The sequence below is a fragment of the Mercenaria mercenaria genome, chromosome 9, assembly GCF_021730395.1.
Source record: "Mercenaria mercenaria strain notata chromosome 9, MADL_Memer_1, whole genome shotgun sequence".
Lineage (NCBI taxonomy): Eukaryota > Metazoa > Mollusca > Bivalvia > Venerida > Veneridae > Mercenaria > Mercenaria mercenaria.
The window spans coordinates 76,416,545-76,429,859 of record NC_069369.1 but is presented as its reverse complement, the minus strand read 5'-3'; the positions used below and the strand labels follow the sequence as shown (position 1 = coordinate 76,429,859).

The window sequence follows — 13,315 nt, the reverse complement described above, 5'->3', positions numbered from 1 at the left end:
CTGCGGCGTACATGCTGTGTACTCCTGCTGCATACATGCTGTGTACTCTTGTGGCAAAACTGCTGTGATAATGTAAATTCCTAACCCCACCAACTTTCGTATGCAAATGCTGATCATTTGGACAGGAAAAAACAGAAAAAAGATAAGTGACATGCATCAATAAGTATTTACCCTTACCAAAATAATGTAGATTGATGTTATCAAATAAATAAGTATGCTTTTCTTCATCCACTTTTCAATGAAATAAATCAATTTTTGTAGCATGTAATTTGGTAAACATTTGAAGAAAATGGCATAACTGCATCAAGGGGAAACAACTTTAATGCAACTAAATATAAGTGTTATGATTTATTATAGATGATGTGTGTGTAGTATGTATTTATTTTGATTAAAATCCATCTGAGAACAATCTAGGACTGGAATTATATAAGCATTTATACACTTTTAAGCGTAAAAAGTAGTGCACCAACAATTTTGGATTGATTTTTTTCTAATGGGGCGAGCACAATTAGCCAAAAACGTTCTGAAAATATACGAGCGGCAAATCTGATGAAAAACTTTTTAATTTGGTGAGGCCTTAATGAGTTAACATAATGAGCATTAAAGCCTTTATAAAACATGATAGAATGGTGTTTTGCTTAAGAGTATTCAAATAACAGTGAGAGCTATTAATTCTTCTCATTCAGGCGCTGTTGAGGCATTATCTTGGTAATTATTTCATGTATTACAAAATGTAATGCAACGAAGTTCAAATAAGGCTTTTCAATTATCCAAGTTAGAAAGCTCCAGGATTAATTCAAAATGAAAAAGAATATATTTTTACACTGCATGCAAGGTGCAGCTCAGAAATCACCAAGATGTAAGTTTCACAATTGATCATTGCAAATAGTTTGGCAAATTTTCATTGTTCAGAATACCGGTAATCTGAACTATTCTATGCTATTAAGATAAAAGTTACTCGGAAATCAAGTTCTTGCTTCCAAAAAAAAATAAAAAATGTACAAATCCTTCCTGCATGAAGTGTACTTCAGACTTTTACCTAAAAAAAATTCAAAGTATAAACACCAAAAGAAAATTAACAAGTTCCTCCCGCGTATATGAAGTTTACTTCAGACTTTAACTTATAAAAAAAAAACTAAGTATAAATGCCAAAAGAAATTGTACAAGTCTTTCCTGCGTATATGAAGTGTACTGCACAAATTTCAAAGTATCTGCGGTGTACATGCTGTGTACTATTTTCTTGTACAAGTCCCTCCTGCGTACATGCAGTGTACTCCTTAAATTTTCAGAGTCTGTGCTGCGTACTTGAAGTGTACTAGTGACCTCCTGCGTACATGTTGTGTTCTCGTCGAAATAGTACGCGGCATGTACGCGGCATGCGGTGTATGTAAAATGTACTCCTCTGGCGTACTACTGTGTTCACAGCATATACATAGCAAATACGCAGCATGTACGCCACAGAGGCTTGCTTCTGTAAGGGTCAATCTACTTATGGTCAAAATCAGGAGAGTCTTAGACTACTGATCTACATGTTACAACATTTAAAATAGCCAAATGACTTTAACTGATAAATTATATTTAATGCGTGCCTTAAAATAGTAACAAATATGCTGGAAATTATCCTGTTATCATATTGCTTGTTGCATTATCACATTATCCTTATTGGCCCCAGGGCCATTATCGATATTGGCTCTGACTTAAGCTCGGGAAACAGAAATGATGTCGTGACATTTCATAGAGGCAAAACAGCTCATATTTTAGTTTTAATTTTATCATCTAAAGAATTATTAGGTCATGTTTTTTTTCATGGAAAGAATTAATTTTTATGAAAAAATACTATAAGCAACAAAGTACAACTGTAAAGGCATTTTATTTCTGAAAAATGAATAAAACTGGAATACTTGAACCTACAAGCCTATAAAGGCTGGAAACTTTTATATAGATGCTAGTACCCATAAAAATGAAACACTAAACTTTTCTTTTTATATTGTAGGCAGACATGTTATAAACAGGTAGATGCACGGGACAGTGGTGCCTTTGCGTGAAAACGGACCTGGAAGAAGATAATATCTCTCAGGCTAAAGCCTTCCAGCAATTATTACCTTGCCAGGCCGTTATCACTAAAAGGCACTGAGTTCCCATGTATTAACCTATATAGATGATAAAGATTAGATTCTGAACAAAAAAGCCAGTCAAATCAAATTGACAGTCACTGCCTGAATGGTCTATTCTTGGCATATCTTGTTTCTAGTTTTCCATTTACCCCTACCGACCACCCCTCCCCCACCCACCCCCACACGGCCTATAGGAAGCTATGCCCCTGGTATAATCAGTTATTTATCACCATTTTGCTTTTAATCAAACTGTATAATATTGTGTTTTGTCACTAGGGGGCAGCACCAGTCGCAGACATCGACAATTTAAAGGGAGATCATTCACAGAAGGTCTGTTTATGCACGGGCTTTGTACAGTACGAAATGGTTGCAGGGGAAATGTTATAGAGCTTATAAAATATTTATAAAAAATATGCTGTAGTTTCTACTAACATTATTGTATTTTTTTATGCATAACTTGTGGTTTGGAATAGTATGTAATGTACATATTTAGTATATTAAAAGCATGATTATTGAGCAGGAATAATTCAGTACATGTATGCCTACTATGAATTTATTTTAGAAAGGTTAATTGTATATATTTTCAATATGATGTCTGGGGGAAATTTTATACATGGCTGTTTAATAGATACTTTTGCAGGCAAGTTTACCTGCTTGGGCCGGTTGTGGTCCCTGGTCACATGAGGAAAAAAAAGTTTAATATAATGTATTAATAATTAATAAAGGGAAAATATTTGGATTGAATTTAAAGTGGTTGCTTAGTAATGAATTTGCTTAATACAGGTGGCTGCATGTATGAGGTCAACTGTATGTGTTTGATGTAAAACTGTACGATTTATATGTAGAATTAGTTTTTCAATTTTGTCAAACATACCCACCAAGCACTGATATATAGACTAATATCTATGAACTGTTTTTGATGTATTAAGTCCGACATTCAACTGATATGAGAAATGATATCAGAGCAAATACTAGAGATGCTTTTGAGAAAAGCGCATGTCTCCCACAACTGCCCCTATGAAAAATGTCTATTTTCTCTAGATGGCTTAGATGAATGGACCCAGTTAGACGGCTTGGACGAGTGGACTCAATCAGTAATTGAAGGGCCATAATTCAAAAGTGCCTGGGCGTATTTGGCTAGTTATCCAACTTGGCCGAGGGCTTATGGTCAAACACATTTTGTTCAAGTTTGGTGAAGATCGGATGAGAAATGTTCGACTTAGAGTGGGGACAAGCTTTGTGACAGACAGACAGACACACACACACACACACACACAGACAGACACACAGACTGGAGTAAATAGTCAACTTTGCTAAAGTGAAGTCAGGCCAGTTTTGAGAACAATATTTTCCAATGTGGGCTTGATATGTCACGCTTGCTGGGTAGAGGTTTAGTTTTTGTTTAACTTTTACAGGTCCTGGTTACTGTTAGTTTGATATAGGATTTTATTTTATTTTAAAGCTTCAGAAGTATAGTTGAAAATTGGTATATCGAACTCAATTTTCTTGAAAATCCACCTATCTTGAAGAATTTTTCAAGTCACATCATTCCTTCTTAACAATTATATTTATAATTTCACACCGTTCAAATCAAATTCAACATACTGCAACTTTGATTATGTTGATTTTTTATGGTAATGGTCCTGTTAGTCAAATTCTTCTCAATATGTCAGTGTAAAAATGTGTTCCCTAAATAAAGGCTTGATGTTGCATTGCAGATATAAAATAAATAAAAACTATGAACAATATGTATTTCAAACTCCTAAGTACTCTCAAAATCTATATAAAATATACATGTATATATGAACATGAGGCTATGGCAACAGCTAAAAATATCTGCAATATGCATCAGTTTCAGTCAGTCCTGCAGAATTCGAGATAACTGAGTTTCAGCTGCACTTAAAGACAATTTTTACATATCATATAAACACTTGTAAAACATTTTGTAGTTTTAAAATCATGTATAGATTTGACCAATTTATATGGCGGATGCTTCAAACCTTGTATATGTATGTTTCTCAGTCTCTCTTTTATATATCAGCAGCAGTAATTGTGTTTAGTTTTGGGTTTGAATGACATACCCCCACCAGACATTTTTATTACTTCTTAACCTCAATCCCCCCTTTCCTACAGTTTACGCACCTTACTGGTAATAATAAATATTTTTCTCGTTTTTGGAATTTTCAGACTTTCTATAAATTAAATATTTCATCAAGATCTTGTCTTAAAAGTTGGATGTCAGTCTTTGAATTCTTTATAAGAGCTGTACAAATGTATGCTCTATTAAAATCAAATTCTTGTTTTGAAGAAAAAATTAATTATCAAAATGATATTGCCATACATTTATTAGGCTATTTCGAATTCAGTAAAAGTATTAAATTAAAAACTAGTGTATGCGATTTTCACCGAATGAGACAGTTCTTAAATGTGGCAAAATAGTTTTGAAATTGATTAAAATTCTCTTTAAATACAATATATGTTTTTATCCAAATCAGCCTTTTCTTACCAAAAAGGGGAAATAAATGAGCTGTCCAGGAGTATAAGCAAGTTTCAGGACTGATATACCAGTATTTCAGATACTTATAACAACAGCTGCAGCTACTTTTACAATACTATTTCTTGCCGACAACATTTATCTTTCTGTTGATGACTGATAAAGAAAAAAAGTTCCTGAAAAAAAAAAAAAACATAAAATTTATTTATGAATACTATTTTTTTTTCAGGAACACGACCATCTATCATTCATATTGGGCAAACGTTTCGACAGTCTGGTACCAGTCTGCACGGAAGTCTTCCAGTACGTATTGGTAAGTAAGCTTGAAGCCATTGTTTTAAAAATAGATAAACCTCACTCTAGTTTTATGCCTTAATTATTTAGAATTCAAGAACAAAGAAACAGACATTTCTCAGTCTGTGAAAAAATGGGTTCAAGACCACGCCACTTACCTATATCGGTTTTGCAATATAAGATATTTGTCATGTAATGTGTCCACCTGATTCCCTTTTTCATTATTATGGGTTGATCCGGTATTAGTAAATAAAGGCCACAGTTATTGCGTTTTGTTAATACCTGTTAAAATCCGTTTGGTAAAAGAATTGTTCTATTTCTGTATGGCCATATAAATTTTGCAGAGTATTTTTTATGATTTCATTTTATTACAATTTTATCCCTCTCTGAAAGAGAAGGGATAAGATTGTAGGTGGGTACCAATTCACTGAATTTGCTTGTTTTGCAACGAAAATTGTGATGGCCAATTCACTGAAAATTAAATTTCTTTTATTAAAAAATTATATATGTTTCACTTCAATATATATATCTATTCTGGATATATGGCAGAACAAATTATTCTATCTTTCAATTGTTTATTGCAATAAACAATTATGTCTATGTGGACTTCAAAAAGTATCCGTCTGTGACCTTGGTCATTCACAACTGTACATAATGGGTAAACTGCAATGATTTTTCAATGGCGTATACAGGATTACTGAAGAGTGGTGGATAGATTTCTTAACTTAATACTAATTCATTTTAGCTTGCTTGTGACAGAACTGGTGTCATATATGAAGGCATGGTAATGACTTCAGTAGAGCTCGAACCTACGACCTCGAGGTTGAGCGGGCAATACCACTAGACCACCATTCCCGTCTTTAGTTTCTTTAATAATGGCAGTGCTTGGTGGATAAATGTCTTTAATAGAATTTAATCCTCTGATGTCAAAGATGAAGAATGGCTTTTAAAATTTACTGACCGAATAAAATTAGGAAGTTATAACGTCTGTAGATTTTTTGCTACATGTATATTGTGATGCTACCTTTAAATACAGTCAGACTTCGTTCACTCGAACTCTGATAATTCAAACACAATCCTAAATCGCTCTTCATTGTCAGTTCCTGGCAAAATCCCTGTATTATTAAATCTATAAATTTCAACAGCTCAAACTACCAATAATTTGAACAAATTTAGCTGGTCCCCTCGAGTTTGAGCAAACGAAGTTCGATTGTATTGCAAAATAAAAGATGAGAGAGTCTTTATTATTTCATTTAAGGTAAGATGATCAATCTTGGTGATGAACAGAAAGCTATGGAACACGAGCTGCACATTCTTCGTGGACAGTTAGAGAAAAGTCAGGAAATGGTGAAGCATTTGCAAGAGCGAGAAAAACAGTGTTTAGCCAAGTAGGTATCCTTGTAGGTTCAGCAATGTAGAATTTGTTTGTTTTGAGTTTAACGCAGTTTTTCAACTGTATTTCAGTTATGTAATGGCAGATACTTAACCTAACCAGAGTATCTGCATTCTGTACCAGGACAAACCTGTTCTCCACAAGTAACTGCCAACTTACCCACATGAATCGGAGGTGGAGGACTTATGATTTCAGACATAAAGTCTTCTACCAAATCATCACAGAGAACATATGCCTCACCCGGGGATTGAACTAACAATCGTAGATCTGCGCTATCCCTACTGAGCTGAGCATGCCGGCTACAAGAATGTAGAGGTAAAAGAAAAGTGCTTATAAAGTACTGCTTGACTGAGAAATACAGTAGGTACCGGTAATACTGTAGGGGTATGCTAAATCACGAACAACAAAGCTTTTCTAAGTAGTTAGTACATGGAACACTAGGTCAAGAAAAGTGTTTAGTCAAGTATCATCATGTGTGACATGCTTGGTTGAGAGAAAAAAAAAAAAAAACAGTGCTCAGACTACCTTTGTAAGGGCATGTTAAAGTTAAAATAATGGTGCTTATGAGCATGCTAGATTAAGGAAAACAGGTTTCGTTCTGGGCATGCCAGATCAAGAAAAATACATTTTCCTTTGTTTGCACCTAGTAACCCTGCTGCCATAGAGATGCGACAACATATTGAAGTCTACTGGTACTTTAGACAGTATTTGAATCATTGACACAATTATCTTATTTTGAACAATATTGCAGAAAAATATGGTATGAATTACCAAAATTATTCTTCCAAAATAAATGTAGGCTCTAGATGAGCAAGACATAGGTTACTTATACCAATTATGTGAGAGTTTTGATAGTGCTTTACCATCTCATTTTTTCCCCCTACATTACAGAATATCAGAGCTTCAGTTACAGATACAAACACCAGCCAGTGATCAAGGTGCTGCCAACAGGGTGCGAGACCTCATTGCTGCATTTAGAAACCTTTATTCTAATGACCGAGAACAGGCGTTACAAGCACTGAATAACCTGCCAGAATTAAAAGAAGTCCACTCCTTGAAAGGAAAAATACTTTTCTCTGTTGTTGTTGTAAGTTTTGTTAAGTGTTGTCTTTCGTAACTGATACATTTCAACATTTAGTGGCCTTTCACCTGGTATTTTTTATTTTAAAACCAACAATTTGTCGGCTGGCTCTTCTGTGGGGAGATAAACTTATCGGAAACTTCAATAAGTCATTGCAATTTAATTTCATTATTAACATAACTCCAAAATCAACAAAAATTAGTCCCCCTTTAAAAATACTGTTCTCAAATAATAACATAGCTTAGTTTTCTGAAGCTTGCACTATCTGATATAGCTTCTATATGTCAGCAAAATAATACTGAATGCATGCTTAAATTCTCATTGTAAACATTTTGCACTCTGTTACCAGTTAACTTAAAGAAATTTTTCTTAAAGATTTTTGCATACATCCCACCACATATAGAGTTTAAATTGTCTAACCTTCAAATTCTCTTGTGTACTTGATTCCTCTTACAGTTTTCATCCAGTTTGAATGAAACTTGCAGTTCATCATTTACATAAAGTGGACATGTGAATACTAACAGGAGTTTCTTATTCAATGATTATTTTGGGGGGTTACGCCCCTTTTGGACTAATTTGTACCATGTTTACTTAACTCCTACAATTTCCATCTAATTCAAATGGAACTTAGTATCTGTCATAAACATAAGGAAGGCGTACACATGTTGTTGTGAATTTCATGCCAGATTTTTGTTTACTGTTGGCCCCTTTTTTTTCAGGGGACATGTGTCATACAATTTTGACATCATTCTTCTCAATCCCAACAAAAGTGAACTTCATAAAAATAAGTACTAGTACACATTTAGTAAACTAAAGTTCAGATCTTACATTTTATGACTTTCTTTGATTATAGGAAGTAGTTTCAGGATGTTCAATCAAAACATAACAATTTAAATTAATATGTTAAAAAATAATAGATCTTCCCATTTTCACAGTGTCTCCTCCATGTTTTACAAACACCCTTTTTATATGCCCGTTTGAAAAACGGGACGTATTATGGGAACGCCCCTGGCGGGCGGGCGGCGTCCACAGACTTTGTCCGGAGCATATCTTCTACATGCATGAAGGGATTTTGATGAAACTTGGCACAGTTGTTCACCATCATGAGACAGAGTGTCATGCGCAAAAACCAGGTCCCTAGGTCTAAGGTCAAGGTCACACTTAGAGGTCAAAGGTCAAATTCAAGAATGACTGTCCGGAGCATATCTTCTTCATGCATGGAGGGATTTTGATGAAAGTTGGCACAATTGTTCATCATCATGAGACGGAGTGTCATGCGCAAGAACCAGGTCCCTAGGTCTAATGTCAAGGTCACACTTAGAGGTCAAATGATACAAGAAAGAAAACTTTGTCCGGAGCATATCTTCTTCATGCATGGAGGAATTTTGATATAATTTGGCACAAATGTTCACCACCACGAGGCGGAGTGTCAGGCGCAAGAATCAGGTCCCTAGGTCTAAGGTCAAGGTCACACTTAGAGGTCAAAGGATACAAGAATGAAAACCTTGTCCGGAGCATTTCTTCTTCATGCATAGAGGGATTTTGATATAACTTTGCACAAATGTTCACCACCACGAGGCGGAGTGTCATGCGCAAGAACCAGGTCCCTAGGTCAAAGGTCAAGGTCACACTTAGAGGCCAAAGGTCAGATACAAGAATGACTTTGTCTGAAGCATTTCTTCTTCATGCATGGAGGGATTTGATGTAACTTGGCACAATTATACACCATCATGAGAGGAAGTGTTATGCACAGTTCCTTTCTTTAGAACTACTTCCCTTTGTTGTTACTATAAATAGCTTATATTGTAACTTCTTCATTACTAGTCGTAGGGAAAAATCGAGACCACTTTTCTGTAGTACAACATGCATGCTACATCCAATTTTGAGGTGTATTTTGACCAATCTCTACTTGGTGGAGACTTTTGTGTATTTTTTTTTTGGATTTTTTTTTTTTTTTTTTTTTTTTTTTTTTTTTTTTTTTAGGATTAACTTCCCTTAGTTGTTACTATAAAAAACTTACATTGTAACTTTTATAATTGACCATAGGGAAAAACCAAGACCACTTTTCTGTGGTACAACATAGATGTTACTTACAAATTTTCAAATTTTAGGTGTATTTTAAGGTCTCTCTACCTGGTAAGGAATTTTTTTTGTGGACTTAGGAAAACAAAATACTTAAAATGATTACTAAACAACCACAAAATTAAAATTCATTTGCAATACAGCAGCTAGAGTAAAGAAATTTGCTGTGACGGGCGTATATTGTGACATTCTGGCACTCTTGTTTGTTGTGTTCCAGCTGGCATTTCGTTCAGTTCAGCAGATGATACAAGAGCTGAGAGGAAAACTCAGACACACCCTCAAACTGCCAGTACCAAATGCTCCCATGGTGACACCTAGTGACCCTGTTGCCATGGAGATGGAGCAGCACATTGAGGACTACTTGTGTAAAGCTTCACAAAGATTTGAAATCTCACAGTGTGTTCAGGTGAGAACATATCGGGTAAAAATTTCAGATGATAATAAAAAGAAAGACATATTTAAAAGAAGTCAGTTATGAACTGTTTTGCTTGTTTGATACCTATATAATGCCATTTCACAACAGTATTTCAATTTTTTTTATGACTGTCAATACACTTCGTAAATGTATATGTTTCATATTACAGGAAGTAAGCCCCCGCATACCGGTAATTTGTTTTACATTTTGGGAACTAACCTGCACCCCCACCACCCAAATAAGTAAGCTCTGAGGTGGTCGCCACCTTATGTAACAAATGTATATGTTTACATAACAGAAATCTGCCACATTTTTAAACAAATGTTCTTATTTTACATTAAAAGTACTAAGCTTCCATGCATTTGCCATATTATGAAACAAATGTATAATTATGTTTTACATAACGTAAAGTAAGCTCCCAGATATTTGCCATATTATGACAAATGTACTTGTTTTACATTACAAGAAGTAAGTTCCAACATTTTACGTCACAGGAAACTTAGATAATTGCCACATTATGTAACAAATGAGAATATTTATTACATTGCAGGAAGTAAGCTCGCAGATATTTGCCACATTATACGACTACCCATGCTTGAAGTCATGTGAAGGACTAAAACAATACATGACAAACTGTATACATTCAGCCTGGGGGCTCAGTGTACAGAGACCGCCATTTGTGATAGTCTACGATTCTCGTGTTTTTAACAATGAAATTCACATACGTGATGAAAGCTCGGACGTTCAGTCTGTGATGATCAGGAATTTTCTGTGGCCAGCATTAGTCCAGGCAAATAATGGACCTTGTGTGCAAAAAGGCATTGTTGAAACATAGTGCCCGTCGGTTCTTAAAGACTCTATCCAGACAACATCCTTCCCGCTGGAAGACTCATCTTTACCCCGTTAGACAAAATAACAAAATACCCCATTCACTTTCCTACAACTTATGCTTTTGAAATTAGTTTAGTAGCTTAGAGATGAAATATGAACTTACTAACTGGAAAATTATCAGTACTTGTGGGGATTTATTTCCATGGATTTTGTGATTGCGTTAGTCCATGAAATAATAATCCCCAACAACAAATTAGACCATGTTACCTCACAAATTTTCATATCTACAGTCGAACTTCGCTCACTCAAACTCGGGGCACTGGCAAAATTTGTTCAAGTTATCGGTACTTCGAGCTATAAAAAAATTATACATTATATAGAGATATTTGCTGGGACCTAACAATGACTTTGAGCAAACGGTGGCATTCGAATAATCAAAGTACGAGTGAACGAAGTTCAATTGTATATGAAATAAGTTTTAGCCAAAATCACAAAATTTCATGCCCGAAAATTTAAACTGACCACATTTTATGGATAAATAAAAGGGTGATTTAGTCCACCTCAGGAAAATAGATGGTTGAAATAAAACATCTTAAAGCAATTCCAGAAGTGCATTTCTGAAACAAGTTTGTTTTTTATATGCGAAGTTGTGTAGTACCATAAACTATTTTCAAACAAATTTCCAGAAAAAAAAATGAAACAGATCTTGGTGTGCAAAATGGCATAAAAGCATACCTGAGGCTATGCTTGTTTGCAAAAAAATGAAACCATCGATGACAAATGATTTCTGCTGGCAGAAGCCTTTATCAAACATTACCGGTAAATGTTATGTAGAAGTAAGATAAAATATATCTGATAAAACAACTTTAGTTGAGAGTTCATCATACAACTTAATTCATGTTGCAATTTCAGTGTCAAAATTTAGCTGTTTTTTTATTTCAAAACTAAATTTAGAAGTATTTTTCTTTTTTTATTCCAAAAACTCGTTGTTTCTTTGATTTCATATCTAAAAGTTTAACCCTTACCCTGCTAAATTCCTATAATGGACTTGTCCATATTTCAATTTGGGCAGTACCATTAACAGTTAAAAGGGGTGCTTACCAAAAAGATACTGACTGAATAGCGAACAGTGCAGAACATGATCAGATGTGCAGGTTTATCTTGATCTACACTGGTCACAAAGGCAGGCTCAGTCGTGTCCAGCATGATAAGGTTTAATGCAGATGGCAAACTAGTACTGTAGTATGGGCTAATGCATAATGAGAAAAAGACATTTTTGCATCCAAGTCTTCTTACAAATGCAAAGCTTGTGCAATCAAGGACAAAATTCATGCATTTATTTCCATAACTGAAATATTGTGTTCTCAAGTACTATATTTATGACTTTTCTTTACATAGCTTTAAACAATAAAAGCATTTGGTATTTTACTGTTTGTCTGAATTATCCTTGACCGTAGGTACATCAAGTGTTTGCTTGTTGGGTTCTAAGGTGCTAAAGATGAATGTTGTGGTGTTTGTTTCTGTTGGGTTTAGCCTCATGCCGACACAATTGTATCATATGAGGACTTTTCTGTTTTTGATGGTGGAGGAAGACAACAGGACTGTCCTACTGTGCATTATTTCATAACAAGTGGGCACCTGGGTAGAAAAACAGACCTTCCTTAAGCCAGCTGGATGGCTTCCTCACATGAAGAAGTCAATGCACCGAGCGAGGGTCAAACCAACATTGGTGAGGGGCAAGTGATTTGAAGTCGGGGAACCTTAACCACTTGGCCACGGAGGCTCCTTGTGTTTGGGGGAAGGAAGACCTAAGGTCTCCCTAAGGGTATTATAGACATGGGTAGGCACCTTGAACCATTGACATTCTGCAAGCAAGCTCCTCACATGATGACTTGAGCAGGGCTTGAACCCACAGAAGAGAGGGACAGGTGATCAGGTGATTCAAAGTTTGCGGCCACAGAGACTCCACTGATTATTTGGATTAATGAACACTGGTTTCAAGTGTATCTATTTGAACATGTTTGCAACAAGAGTACTAGAATATCATCTTGCATACAAATATTTTTTTTTATTCAAGAGGGAGTCAAAAAAAGTATTATGCCAAATATTTGTAAAAGTCATTTAGGGAACAATTTTACAAAGTGCAGAACAAGCAGAAGGGGAGAGGTTATCCCTTGAAGGCAAAAACCTAATTAAAGTTATTTCTAAAAGGCTAACCTACTTCTTCTCTTCAACCCCTTTTCTTTCTAATACATAAAGAAATAGAAAATGAATGAAAAATGTAAATATACACTAGATGCCAACGGGCAACATGTGGAGCCCACCCTTTGACCCCTGTGACCTTGACCTTTGAGATAGTCAGTTTCATTGAGTTAAACATTCATGCAAAATATAAACAAGATTCATCAATGCAAATTATGGGCCGGACAAGATCTGACATGACCTTTGACCTCGACCTTTGAGATAGGAATCTGGGGTTTGCACATGACACTCCATCTCACTAAGGTTAACATTCATGGCAAATATAAACAGGATTCCTCAATGCATGTCAAAGTTATGGGCTGGACAAGATCCGACATGACCTTTGACTTCCAACTGTGACCTTGACCTT

General features: G+C 35.3%; 1 protein-coding gene across 9 annotated transcripts in view; it reads left to right on the top strand.

The window, feature by feature from the left end:
* LOC123547512 (uncharacterized) overlaps positions 1-12,132 on the top strand; it is a 38,550-nt gene extending 26,418 nt beyond the window's left edge. For 8 of the 9 annotated variants that reach the window (XM_045334676.2, XM_053551764.1, XM_045334682.2 and 5 more), the window contains 6 exons: positions 2,391-2,444; positions 4,838-4,921; positions 6,161-6,290; positions 7,187-7,382; positions 9,676-9,864; positions 10,424-12,132. In XM_045334676.2, the coding sequence (XP_045190611.2) occupies positions 2,391-2,444; positions 4,838-4,921; positions 6,161-6,290; positions 7,187-7,382; positions 9,676-9,864; positions 10,424-10,708 (938 nt within the window). In that variant the 3' untranslated portion in view covers positions 10,709-12,132. The remainder of the gene's footprint in view (positions 1-2,390; positions 2,445-4,837; positions 4,922-6,160; positions 6,291-7,186; positions 7,383-9,675; positions 9,865-10,423) is intronic. The other variant, XM_045334685.2, reaches the window with a different exon arrangement.
* The last annotated feature ends 1,183 nt before the right edge of the window (positions 12,133-13,315 follow it).